This window comes from Eubalaena glacialis, chromosome 13 (assembly GCF_028564815.1).
Source record: "Eubalaena glacialis isolate mEubGla1 chromosome 13, mEubGla1.1.hap2.+ XY, whole genome shotgun sequence".
Classification (NCBI taxonomy): Eukaryota; Metazoa; Chordata; class Mammalia; order Artiodactyla; family Balaenidae; genus Eubalaena; species Eubalaena glacialis.
In genome coordinates this window covers 90,407,042-90,420,540 of record NC_083728.1, presented here as the reverse complement: position 1 = coordinate 90,420,540, position 13,499 = coordinate 90,407,042, and the positions used below count along the sequence as shown (strand labels likewise).

At 42.0% G+C, this 13,499-nt stretch overlaps 1 protein-coding gene across 6 annotated transcripts; it reads right to left on the bottom strand.

The window, feature by feature from the left end:
• Positions 1-317: 317 nt before the first annotated feature.
• Positions 318-13,052, bottom strand: ZDHHC4 (zinc finger DHHC-type palmitoyltransferase 4). Of its 6 annotated transcripts, none has more exons than XM_061208417.1 (8): positions 12,990-13,052; positions 12,337-12,504; positions 11,569-11,692; positions 10,324-10,397; positions 9,644-9,822; positions 7,440-7,565; positions 5,651-5,895; positions 321-664 (listed from the first exon to the last, which is right to left on the bottom strand). In XM_061208417.1, the coding sequence occupies exons 2-8, from the start codon at positions 12,393-12,395 to the stop codon at positions 374-376; spliced, it is 1,098 nt and encodes a 365-aa protein (XP_061064400.1). In that variant the 5' UTR covers positions 12,396-12,504; positions 12,990-13,052; the 3' UTR covers positions 321-373. The 6 variants fall into 6 exon arrangements, with proteins under 6 accessions (XP_061064405.1, XP_061064404.1, XP_061064400.1 ...); XM_061208418.1 differs by having other exon boundaries at positions 12,337-12,466; positions 12,990-13,051; XM_061208420.1 differs by having other exon boundaries at positions 322-664; positions 12,311-12,504.
• Positions 13,053-13,499: the final 447 nt, after the last annotated feature.

Here is a 13,499-nt window from a genome sequence, read left to right as displayed (position 1 = left end):
CCAGGACTTCCCTGGTGGCGCAGTGGTTAAGAATCCGCCTGCCAGTGCAGGGGACACGGGTTCGAGCCCTGGTCTGGGAAGATCCCACATGCCGCGGAGCAACTAAGCCCGTGCGCCACAACTACTGAGCCTGCGCTCTAGAGCCCATGAGCCGCAACTACTGAGCTCGTGTGCCGCAACTACTGAAGCCTGCGCGCCTAGAGCCCGTGCTCCGCAAAAAGAGAAGCCACCGCTCGACGCAGCTAGAGAAAGCCCACATGCAGCAACGAAGACCCAACGCAACCAAATAAATAAATAAAAAATTTAAAAAAAGTATCCATATGTATAAATAAACATATACTATATTTAAAAGGCAGTAACACTCTTCCCATTCTTATTTCTTCTTTCTCTCATAATGTGCAACAGCAGGTAGAAAGATCTCGCGAAGGTTGCTCCAAAGCCCACGGGAGTGAATGTTCCGGTAAACCTGGGGCTCTGCTGATGGGGTCCAGGCCACGTGGGGGCAATGCTGGCACCAGGCTCGGGCACCTCTGTACCACTCGTTAGTGGTCTGGTTGGTAGCGGCCAGGTACAGACAGAAGCACAGGTAGCTCCCCAGGAGGAAGCTCAGCACCACAACAAAGCCCAACAGGAAGACAATCCTCGGGAAGGTCAGGAACAGGTACTGGGGGCAAAGAAGAAGCAGCACGTTAGGCAGCTAGGCTGTGACACGAGTCGGGGTTAGGAACCACCGGCCATGGTCACGTCCATATACACTTCAGAACTGCCTTCCCATCTCCCCCACCTCCATACACATCTGACCCACTGAACACAAAATCAGAACCAAAAACAGCACTGACAAACATCCCAGGAAGAATTTCATATGGGATAAATGAAGTGTGTGCACTGAAGGAAAAGGGGAAGGACACTCAGGAGATGATGCCAGTTAGCTATTCAGAAAATAAACAGAGAAATGAATGCAGATCTTAGTTCATGCATCAACATAAAGTCCAGACGGACAGAAGAGATCAATCTCTCTCTGAAAACAATACGACCCCAGAAATACATGTACAAGGGTATTCACTGTAGCACTGATTTTAACAGCCCCTCTTCCCAAAAGAAACAAGTTAAATGTCCATCCAGGAGGAAGAGTAAAACTCTGGGATAGTCATACTATGGAACAACAAGGAGCCTTTAAATTAGGTCAGTGTCTATGTACTAATTTGGAAAAGATGTTGGTAATATATTGCCCAACAAGAAAGACAAAATGCAAAAATCACAATGGAATCCTATTTGTGCAAAAACAAAACTAACTCGATGAAAGTGTATGGCCATATAAATAAACATAGAAAAAAAGCCTGAAATGTACACCAAACTATAAAAGTGTTTGTCTTTGGAGAATGAAACTGTTGGGAGGGGAGGGGAATAAGTCCCAGTTTATATTTTATTTTTGTCCAAGATGTTTTAAATTTTCTTCCCCCTCCCCCCCCCCGGCTTTATAGAGATATAATTGAAATGTAACATTATGAAAGTTTAAGGTGCATGTAATATACAACATAATGATTATATATATTATATAATGAAATGATTACAATAACGTTAGTTAACACATCTGTCACCTCACAGTTACAATTTGTGTGCGTGTGTTGAGAACCTTTATGAGCTACTCTCCTGGCAACTTTCAAATGTACAATACAGTATTGTTAATTACAGTCAGCATGCTGTACATTACATTCCCAGGACTTATTCATCTTTCAACTGGAATAACTACCTTCACTTATTTCCCCCACCTCCCCCCACCCGTAAAAGTTCTGGACTACTTGAATTTTTATAAGTTCGTTTTTATGATAGACAAAGAATTCTGAAACAGTTCAATATTTTTGAAAGTTAGCAGAAAAGAAGTAGATACTTATCAAAACTCCATCAAAACTCCCGACGGGCGAGACTTGCTAACTGAAGTTACAAAGAAGAGAGACAGATTCGACGAGGAAGAATGTCTAAAGCTTTTTAAACAACAAAAAATGAGACACACAAACAGAAAACAAATACAACAAGAATGAACTACCATTATTATCCAAAGACCTCAAATCAAAAGTTATTCTAATATCAAATAGGTAAACAATTAAAGGGCAGAATTCACAAAAAAAGATATACAAATGACTGACAGACAAGGAAAGTAATCAAAAGTAATGAAAGAAATGTAATTTGTAAAAAAGGGTAAACCATATTCTGTCAAACTAGAAGCACTTCCCATCCCAGGCATCATCAATGCCTGCTCTGATGCAGTGAAAGGAACACTTACACACTGCTCTAACCACAGGTTTTAAAAAGCAATTTGACAACATATATCGAAAGGCTTATAAATGTTGTCAATCTTTGACCCAGTATTTATGTTCTTGGGAATCTATCCTAAAGAAAGTCCTAAATACAAAAGCAAAACCATATACACAAGATTACCCATTGCAAAGGGGAAAATGCACTTCACAAGTGGAGGGAACTGGTGGTCACCTCCTTAAACCAATGAATCAATCTGGGCTTCACTGCTCCTATGTCACCTGATGGGATGCACTATGAAATACACATCCCTACCTAGGAAGCATTTTTGCCAAAAATATTTAACTTGAATCTAATCAAGGCTCTAGAACTAACTTCCAGTTTACACTAATATAAAGAAAGAGAGAAAAATTAGATGACAATTAGGAAAAGAAAAATCTAGAACATGGGACATTTTAAAAGATAACTAGACTGCTAAATGTCAATTTAAAGAAAAAAAGCAGGGGCATTATTTTAGAATAAAAGGACATAATATTCAAATGTAATGCATAACTATAAAATGGAATCTGGTTCAAGGAGGTAAAAGAGCTATAAAAGATATAGCTGAAACAATGGGGAGATCTGAATATGGGCTAGAGAGTATATAGATTTATTATTACTTTTCTTACATGGGATAATAGAATTGTAGATACGTATGAGAACATTGACATTCTGAAAAAATGCATGCTCAGGTATTTAGGGGTGAAGCAACATCGTCTCCAACTTATTTCTAATAATACAGAAAAATATATACACACGTATAGAAAGGAAACAGATTAAAATGTTAACAATTTTAAAATCTAGGTGGAAGGTATATGGGTAGTCACTCTGTTATTCTTTTAACTTTTCAGTATGATTACAAATTTACATAATTGGGAAAAAACTTGAGAATAAAAACTATTCAAGGTTAAAACAACAAGGAGGTATCATGACATACCTATCAGAACAGCTGAAGTGAAAATCAGTGATAATGATAAACCTGGCAAAGATGCAGAGAAACCACTTACTCCCGCGTCCCTGGCGGGGAGAATGTAGAAAGGTACTAGCACTCTGCAAAACAGTGTGGTACTCCTTTTCAAAACCTAAAATGGACTTACCATACAACCCAACAATCACACTGAAGACTTCTTTTCACACAGCAGCTTCTAAAGCAATGTTCATAGCAGCCTCATTAGTGATAGCCAAACACTGGAAATTACCCAAACGTCATTCAAAGGGTAACTGATTAAACAAACTGTGATCCATTCTCACCATAGAAAACTATACGGCAGTAAGAAGGAATGAATTACTGATATATGCAACCACTAGGATGAATCTCAAGGAAACCGTGCTGAGTGAAAAAAACCAATCACAAAATGCTACTGTAGGATTCCATGTATGTAACAATAAATAACATAATAACAGAGATAGAAAACAGATGAGTGGTGGCTGGGCATTAGGGATGTGGGAAGGAGGATGTGGGTATCAGGGATAACACAGGGAGTCTGTGGTGATGGACAGAAGAGCACCTTGGTTGTGGTGGCAATTATTCAAAGCTACACATGTGACAAACTGCACAGAGCTACACACACAACACAAACGAACACATATATAACTGGCACTGTGGACTGTGCCCATGTCAATTTCTTGCTTTTGTGCTGTGATTGCATAGGGATTCTGGCATGGGGAGAGGAGCTTAGGGGTGCACAGGATTCCTGTAACCTCCTGTAAATCAATCATTATTTTAAAATAAGAGTTAAAAAAGATGCAGGCTTTAGGATTATGTGCATATTTTATCATATTAAGACAATATCCTTCAATTCCTATTTTCTAAGTGCTTTTATTATAATGGGTATTGAATTTTTTGACAGGCTTTTCAGCATCTAGAGAAATAATCATATCATTGTTCCTAATACTTAATAATGCTGTATAAGATACTAATCAATTTCCCAGTATTGAACCAACCTTGCATTCACTTAATACATCCCACTTGCTCATTTTATTTTCTTTGAAACAAAAGGAAAAAAACACTCAAGGAGAATTAGGCAGTTACCTAAAAAAAGACTGCTCATAAGCCATTTCCCATAAATGAAATAGAAATCTTTTAGCAATCAAATGAGTTTTTAAAGAACGGCTTTGACTTTTACATTATGGTAAATTAATGGGCAAAGAATAATAGTCTTTTCAATAAATGATGCTGGAACAACTGGATATCCACAAACTAAAGAATAAAGTTGGAACCTTACCAAACACAATGTATAAAAATTAACTCAAAATGATCAAAGACCTAAATGTAAGAGCTAAAATTATAAAATACTTTAAAGAATATTTAAGTGTAAATCTTCATGATCTTGGATTAAGCAATGATTTCTTAGCTATGACACTACAGCAAAAGCAACGAAAGAAAACAATAAATTGAACATCAAAATTTAAAACTTCTGTGCTTCAAAGAAAACTATCAAAAAAGTGAAAAGACAACCAACAGAATGGGAGAAAATATTTGCACATCATGTATCTGATAAGGGTCAAGTGTCCAGAATATAAAAAAGAACTCTTGCAACGTAAGAATAAAAGACAACCCAAATAAAAATGAGCTGCTTCTTCCTTAAACTTTCTTCTCCAAAGAAGATATACTAATGGCCAATAAGCACATGAAAAGATGCTCAATATCATTAGTCATTAGGGTAAATGCAAATCAAACCACAGTAAGGTATCACTTCATACCCACTATATGGCTATAATAAAAAAAAAAAAAAGATGATAACAAGTATTGTTAAGAATGTGGAGAAATTAGAACCTTCATAGATTGCTGGTGGGAATGTAAATGATGCAAATGTTTTGGAAATCAGTCTGGTGGTTCCTCAAATGATTACAACGGAATGTTATTTAGCCATAAAAAGGAATGAAGCACTGATTCATGCTACAACATGAATGAGCTTTGAACATACTATGCTAAGTGAAAGAAACCAGCTCAAAAGGCTACATATTGTATGATTCCATTTATGTGAAACGACCAGAAAAGGCAAACCCATAAAGACAGAAAGTAAACTGGTGGCTGCCTGGGTCTGGGGAAAAAGGGAATGGGGAGTGACTGCTAGTAGATAAGAGTTTCTTTTGTGGATGGTGAGATGTTCTGAAATTAGACTGTGGTGATGGTTACGTGGTTCTGTGAATATATTAAAACCACTGAACTGTATGCTTTAAAAGGGTGAATTTTATGGTGTGGGAATTATATATCGATTTTTAAAAATTATATATCAATTTTTTAAAAAGGAATGCCTTCACGTTTTGACTCAGAAAACAAATGCCCTTTTTCCAATTTTGAAACCTGAAGTCAGAAACATACAGCCCACAACATAATTACCTGAATATTAATTACCTGAATAACAAAGACAGTGTCAACCACCTGCAAGTGTCCAAAGTCATCGACGTAAGTCTCCAGGTACAAGTCCGACACCATCACCAGCTGGACCAGAAACACGGTGCTCACCACAGCCATGGTGGCAGCCGAGGCCGTCAACGTCAAGAGGTAGAAGAGGAAGTACCTGATGTTCCAGGCCCCGATGCAGTTGTTCACCCACACACAGTGATGGTCAAAGCGGTGCACACACCGGTTACACACACCTGCACAGAAATGGGGGAGCCACAACCCTGCGTTGATCCTTGATAATGACACCATGCACACCTACTGAGAGTTTCACACACTGACACTAGCAGTATGAGCTGGTAGTGTCAATGGCAGCTGCTGTCACCAAGCTTTCAGAACCAAAGGGGACAATACAGTAGCCAATACAGTAGCCACATGTGAGTACTGAGCACTTGAAACGTGGCTACAAGAGAAACTTGAAAGAATACTGTGTTGATATTGATAAATGCACAGTTGTTTTTCAATTATGCATTGCTCCTTTGAGATAAATGTGAATAATGCTGAGATGACAAAATAATTAGTGAACTTACTTAACTTGGACATAATTTTAAAACTGATGCTTTTGCTTTAAAGTCAAATCAATTCTTCTGATAAAGACGAACCATTATGTCAATATAGATATGGATATTAAAGAAAAATGCTGGTTTATTTATTTATTTGTTTATTTATTTATTTATTTTGGTTGCGTTGGGTCTTCATTGCTGCGCACGGGCTTTCTCTAACAGCGGTAAGTGGGGGTTACTCTTCATTGCGGTGCGCGGGATCCTCATTGCTATGGCTTCTCTTGTTGCAGAGCACGGGCTCTAGGCGCGTGGGCTTCAGTAGTTGTGGCACGCGGGCTCAGTAGTTGTGGCTCGCAGGCTCTAGAGCGCAGGCTCAGTAGTTGTGGCGCATGGGTTTAGCTGGTCTGTGGCGTGTGGGATCTTTCTGGACCAGGGCTCGAACCCGTATCCCCTGCATTGGCAGGCGGATTGTTAACCACTGTGCCACCAGGGAAGTCCCAAGAAAAATGATGTTTTGGTACTGATTCAGTCATTGAAAAACTTTTAAGAATGTCTAGAATAGCTTCGGTATGTGAATCAGCTCTTCCAACTATAAATTTTATGAAATCTAAATACAGATCAAGAATTTCCAATAAAAATTTATTGTCTATTGATTGAGATGTACTGTAAATGTAAAAAACACGGAATTGCAAGGAATTAGTATGAAAAGAGAATATAAAAAAATCCACGAATGATATTTTTATACTGATTACATGTTAAAATGGTATTTTAGATACCTTAAGTGACATATAATTAAAATAAATTTTTCCCATTTCTTTTTACTTTTGCAACATGGCTACTAGAAAATTTTAAATCACATCGGTGGCTCACATTATATTTTTGTTGGACAGCACTAATCTAGAATCTTGGCCACTGCCCAGAAGAGTAGCCTCTGCCAGGACTGAAGTCTGCAAACACAACATCTTACAGAAACATCTCTTGAGCAGCAAGCACTGCCACGTGGCAAAGGAAGGGCTGTTTTGCCCAGAGCTGAAGGTTACCCACTACAGGAGAACACAAGACCTCACCTCTAGGCATCTCAAAGAAACCACTATCTAACTATCCCCTACCAGCAGAGGCCGCCTCATGTCTGGAGGTCAAATGGCCCTGCTTCTAGATTTATGTAACATTCCCTTACAGACGAAGCCAACTTGTCCGCTGTGCGAGGGCAGAGCTGGAGGGGCCAGAACCAGACTTACTGCAGTGCTTGGATCGCGCTGGTTTCCTTAAATCACAAGTAGAACACCTCATGTTCTTTGGGAACATCCCTTCATCAAATTCATAAACTTGAAGAAACAGTAATTCATTTGCTTTTGTTATGGTACCTGAAAAAAGGAAGGACAAGTGTCAGTTTCGAGCAATACAGTGGACCAGATGTTCACACAATCTGTCCTGGCAAAGCACAACTAAAACTGCTGTATTTAATATTCCAAATAATTTATTTTTTAAATTAACAGCTTTGAGATATAGTTCATAAACCCAATTCACCTGTTTAAAGTGTACCATCCAATGGTTTTTTTTTTAATTAATTAACTTATTTATTATTTATTTTTGGCTGCATTGGGTCTTCACTGCTGCTCGCGGGCTTTCTCCAGTTGCGGCGAGTGGGGTCTACTCTTCGTTGAGGTGCGCGGGCTTCTCATTGTGGTGGCTTCTCTTATCGCGGAGCACAGGCTCTAGGTGCGCGGGCTTCAGTAGTTGTGGTGCATAGGCTCAGTAGTTGTGGCACACGGGCTCAGTAGTTGTGGCATGCAGTCTCAGTAGTTGTGGCGTGTGGGCTCAGTAGTTGTGGCACGTGGTCTCAGTAGTTGTGGCACGCGGGCTCAGTAGTTGTGGCGCACGGGCTTAGTTGCTCCGCGGCAATGTGGGGTCTTCCCGGACCACGGCTCGAACCCGTGTCCCCTGCATTGGCAGGCAGGTTCTTAACCACTGCACCCACAGGGAAGCCCCTATTCAGTGGTTTTTATAGTCACAGAGTTGTACCACCACCACCACAATCAACTTGAGAACATTTTCATCACCCCAAAAAGAAATCCTTTCAGCAGTCATTCTCCATTTCTCTCTAATCCCACAACCCCTGGCAACTGCTAATCTATTCTCTGTCTCTATGGATTTGCCTTTTTTGGATACTTCATATAAATGGAATCATACAATATGTGGTCTTTTGTATCTGGCTTCTTTCATTGAGCATAATGTTTCCAAGGTTCACCCATGTTATAGGATGTATAAGTACTTCATTCCTCCTTATGGCTGAATAACATTCCATCGGATAGGTATATCGCATTTTAGTTATCTGTTCATTAATTAATGGACATTTGGTCCTTCAAGGATAGAAAAGATTAAAATAAGTGGATGGGGACTTCCCTGGTGGTGCAGTGGTTAAGAATCCACCTGCTAATGCAGGAGACACAGGTTCGAGCCCTGGTGGGGGAAGATCCCACATGCTGTGGAGTAACTAAGCCCGTGCATCACAACTACTGAGCCTGCGCAGCTAGAGCCCGTGCTCTGCAACAAGAGAAGCCACCGCAATGAGAAGCCCGTGCACCGCAATGAAGAGTAGCCCCCGCTCACCGCACCTAGAGAAAGCCCGCGCGCAGCAACGAAGACCCAATGCAGCCAAAAATTTAAAATAAATACATAAATAAATTTAATTTATTAAAATAAGTGGATGGGAAAAAAAATACCAAGCAAGTATATATCTAAAAACAGTGTAATAATAAATATTAGTATCAGACAAAGGAGACTTGAGAGCAAAGAGTATTACTAGTAACAAAGAGGCTCATTGTATTTTGAAAAAAGATTCAAGAGATAATACTAATTCTAAACTTGAATACATCTAATATGAGTATATATAACTATTGTACACACACACACACACACACACACACATATAATAGCTTCAAAATATGTGAAGGAAAAATCTGTCAAATCTACCATCAGAATGAGATCACATACCTCTCTCAGTAATCAAACACAAATATCAGTATGAATATAAAAAATCTGAACATAACATCTTGATCTAATGGACTTATATGGTTGCCTGTGCCCAAGAACTAGAAAATATAATACTCTTTTCAAGAACACATGGATCATTTACAGAAACTGACCACATGCCTGGGCATAATGCAAATATCAGTAACAACTTTAAAAGAAACAGTATCATATAGACTGCAAGCTCTGTATATAACACAATTAAGTGATAATGTTTAAATAGTTCTAAATAATCTGTGGGACAAAGAAGAAAAAATTAAACTAGAAAACATTTAAAACTGAAAGATCATGCAAACCCTACATATCAAATTTTTTCCAAAGCCCTTGGAGGGATCACTACTTGTTTGTAGAACTGTCAGTGAGACAGACAGTTGATCTGTCACCATTTTCTATACTAAGAGTCTCAACTTACCAGGGTTTGTTTCACAACTTAGGGCAAAAAAAAACAGATTTACAATCAGCAGCAGATAAGGCAGACAAAGGTAATTCAAGGAGAACTCCAGCTCTTGACAGAGGCCAAATATTTCCCAGGTGTATTCAGTATAAACCATCCCTTGCAAGATGAGATGCAGGATAACAAAGGTGTGGTTTCTGAAAGGACACAGGTACATGACTTGTTCACAGGGGCTTCTCTGTGAAAAAAATCACACCACACTACAGAAGGTGAACCAACGGACAACCACTTCCTTTGGGTTTGAGACAACAGTAAAAATTACATTAGAAATCATGTGAAACATTTCACCTAGTGCCTACCACATAGTAAGTACTCAATAAATGTTATCTATTATCATCATCATCTTTGTTGGGAATTGAGGTCTCAGTATCAGTATATATTTCTTTTTACAGAAATGCATGCCAATACTTTCCCATTCTTTAAGTATTGATACTTAAAATTTGATATGTCAAAACCCCAGAGATAAAAGGCAGATTATCTGTCAGTAAAGGTTCTGAACCCAGGACTCTTGATCCCTCCAGCATCCCTCCCTGTGTCATGCTGGAAACAAACAAGGAACCTCCTAGAGCTAGAGGACAGCAACAGTTAACAATCGAAACAGAAAAGAAGATAATACTTAAACTCTGAAATATAAATACCGTGTATGGAAGAGGTAATGAAGAAATCTTAGCATGGCTCTCCAAAGGCATTCTGGAATTATATATGAAAATATCTGAAACAAAAGAAAAGAGAAAGGTTCAGTTTCATTTCTCTTTCTCCCCACTCCTAAACAAATTAGATGCTTCACTTTCAGCCAGCAATATTGGTGATATTAAGGCATGTTTCTGCATGTGAGCAGAGAAGAGATTTAAGTGAGAATAAAGAGGAGGGCTTCCCTCAGCTGGCCTTCCTTTGATGTCAACTCCTCCATTTCCATCCTGACCCCAAACAAGGCACTAAGTCTGGGTCTTCAGGCAAAGGGAGGTGAGCAGAGGGGCTGGATCAGGTAATGCTGATGTGAACTGTTAATGTAGCCTTTCCCTGCCTTGGGTTCAATCCTAGGTTCCAGAGTCCACCTCCAGATCACAGAGCATTAGCCCAGGTCCCCCCACCAGGCCAACCCCTTCCCAAGGCTGCTCACCCCAAGTCTGCTCACTTTGATCCCTGGAGGAGTGTGGGTAGCCCGATGTTCAGCTTTCTACTCACACTACCCCCAGTTTCACCCATCAGGCCCCTCCAGGCAGACACTGCTCACATCCATGCCCAATTACAGGCATCAACTCTAGAGAAAAACAGCCAACCTTGAGAATGCTATCTTCTCTTAAAGCATCATCAAAAGATTACTTTCGGGACTTCCCTGGTGGTCCAGTGGTAAAGAATCCACCTTCATGCAGGGGATGAGGGTTCAATCCCTGGTCGGGGAACTAACATCCCACATGCCCCGGGGCAAGGAAGCCCACGTGCCACAACTATTGAGCACACGAGCCTCAACGAGAGAGCCCGCGTGCTGCAAACTACAGAGCCCACGTGCTCTGGAGCCCGCGTGCCACGACTAGAGAGAGAAAACCCGCACACCACAACTAGAGAGAAGTCCGAGCGCCGCAACTAGAGAGAAACCCAACCTCAACAAAGATCCTGTGTGCCGCAACTAAGACCCGACGCAGCCCAAAAAAAAGGAAAATAAATAAATTAAATAAATTTTTTTAAAAAAGATTACTTTCAACAGCAACAAAAACAAAAACAGAAAGATAGAGACTTTTGAATATACTGCAAGTGCCATAAATGAAAGAACAAGTGAACGAACGAATAAAAAATGGCATCTCTTTTTTGTTCTGACAGAAAACTGGTGAGCCTTTTAGACTGGTGGTATTCAAAATCCCGTGGTCTCCAACCATCACTGTTACCTGTGCTCCTCTTCTGACCAGGCCTTTCAAGCAATGGGTTTTCGAGCAGATGCAGATCGTAACAACACCAATCAGCATAAAAGCCAAGTAGAACAAGAAGAGAACCAGAAAGTCCATCCTGGGGCTACAAAGGAACAGAAAGAGTGTGACTATTACTGAGGGATACAGTTCAATGCATATTCTCAGACATCAATTCCCTAAGTGACTCCAAACAGAATTCTTCATCCTTCAAGCACAAACTGCCTCTCAGTGGGGCTTCCCACCTGGTCACCCTTCAAAAGTTTCCTAATCAAACCACTGTGGTCTGCCTTGTGGCATCTCCTGCCTGCAAATCCCAAAATAAGTGGGGAAGAATATGCAAAATGCATCCCCCTTCCCTCCCACAGCGATAAATCAGTCTTTTACTCCCCTGAATATAAATATTCACAATGACATTGATATGAATGTACTCAAAAGAATCTACTGACATTGCTCTTGGAACAAGCATCCACCAGAGGCAGTCAGGGGCCCCCAGCCAGGATCAGGCGTGCTGTCCTATGAAGATCCCTCCAGGGCAGTGACCACAACAATCAGGGATCACCCAGGGGGACCAGAGTCAACACACAGGCCTGTATTAAGAAACTGGAAATGGTTACTTTTGGCCTTGGCAGATATGGTTCTGGGCAGAACTTCCAATTAAGATAACCAAACTAGAAACTCCTCACGAGGTATGACAGAGGAAAGAAAGAGCAGCAATTCTCACGAGGTGATTCAGGGTCCCCAGCCTACATATTTCTTTTGTTTGGATAGTTTTCAGCCGGCAGCTCGGGCATTCCTCCTCCGAACATTCACGGAGAATCCAAACGGCATCTCCTCTTGTTCAGCGGCGTGCGCCTGGCACAACAGGTGGCACCCAAAGCTGCAGGAGACATGGCTCCTCTAGAAAGCTGGATCTGGCTGCAGAGACATCAATTCAACCCTCACATAATATGACAGGCTAGGAGTCAGGGGCGGAATACATTGTGTAAAGGAATTTGGAAGTCAAGGGATGTTGAGACCCCGCAGGGTGAACGGGGCTGTAAGATTTCTAGACAAAAAGCTCATTGGGAAGAAATAACCCGGGAGCCTTGGATCTCGGTGTTTATCCCTATACCTGAGGAGCCCACGCTGGGGACCCGACAGAAGAGCATTCCCGAGGCTACTCTCCGTCCGAAGATCCCAGCGGGTGGGCCTGGCCGGAGCTTTCCCCGGGAGCCGAAACCGGGGTTGGGGAGATGGGGGGGTGCAGAAAGATCGGAGGGGACACTGGGGGTGTCTGTGCGCCGGGAGGGGTGGAGGTGGGGCTGCAGCTCCATACACAAGGGGGAAGGGCGGGTCAGACAGGGAGACAAAGGGCCCCGTGCCAGCCCGGGTGTCTAATAGCCCAGCGGAGGCGGACTTACCGCCGAGACCTGTCTACCGCCAGCTGCACCTGGTCCGAGCCTCTAGGGCGCGTCCCCAGACTTCCGGCGGAGGCGTGACGTCATCACGCGACGCCTTCGGCCAGACCGACTTCCGGCGGAAGTGCGTGCGGACAGCCGAGGGGGGCGTGGGGCTGCCGCTCGTGTTCTGCACCCTCGGAGTAGTCTCTCGCTTCCCGCCTTGGCTCCTCCAGAATGTGGTCAAGTCTGACGGCCGGGAGGTCCAGCTTTATAGAGCCGTTGCCAGAAATCTTACAAAGAGACTGTCCCAGGCCTGGTGCGGGCGAGGACGCCGGTGTTGTGAAGCGGACCGAGCCGCCCACCGGCCTGGGTAGAGCCCAGTCATGGCTCGGCTTCCAGCCGAGCAGGGACCCCGGGCGGCCCAGGGCAGGCACACCTAGGGGCTCATACCCTGTGTCTTAGTGGTGGACAGAGTTCGCTTTGCCTTCTGCCAGTCACACTGTTGGGACCTGTCTGAACCGTTCCAGTGTC

Excerpts from the sequence above, each read along its gene's own strand:
- ZDHHC4 (XM_061208417.1), bottom strand. The coding sequence starts at position 12,395 with ATGTTCGGAGGAGGAATGCCCGAGCTGCCGGCTGAAAACTATCCAAAC. Across the intron at positions 11,693-12,336 it reads TATCCAAACAAAAGAAATAT|CCCCAGGATGGACTTTCTGG; the intron begins GTAGGCTGGGGA and ends GTTCCTTTGTAG. Across the intron at positions 5,896-7,439 it reads AGCGCGATCCAAGCACTGCA|GTGTGTGTAACCGGTGTGTG; the intron begins GTAAGTCTGGTT and ends ATTTCTGTGCAG.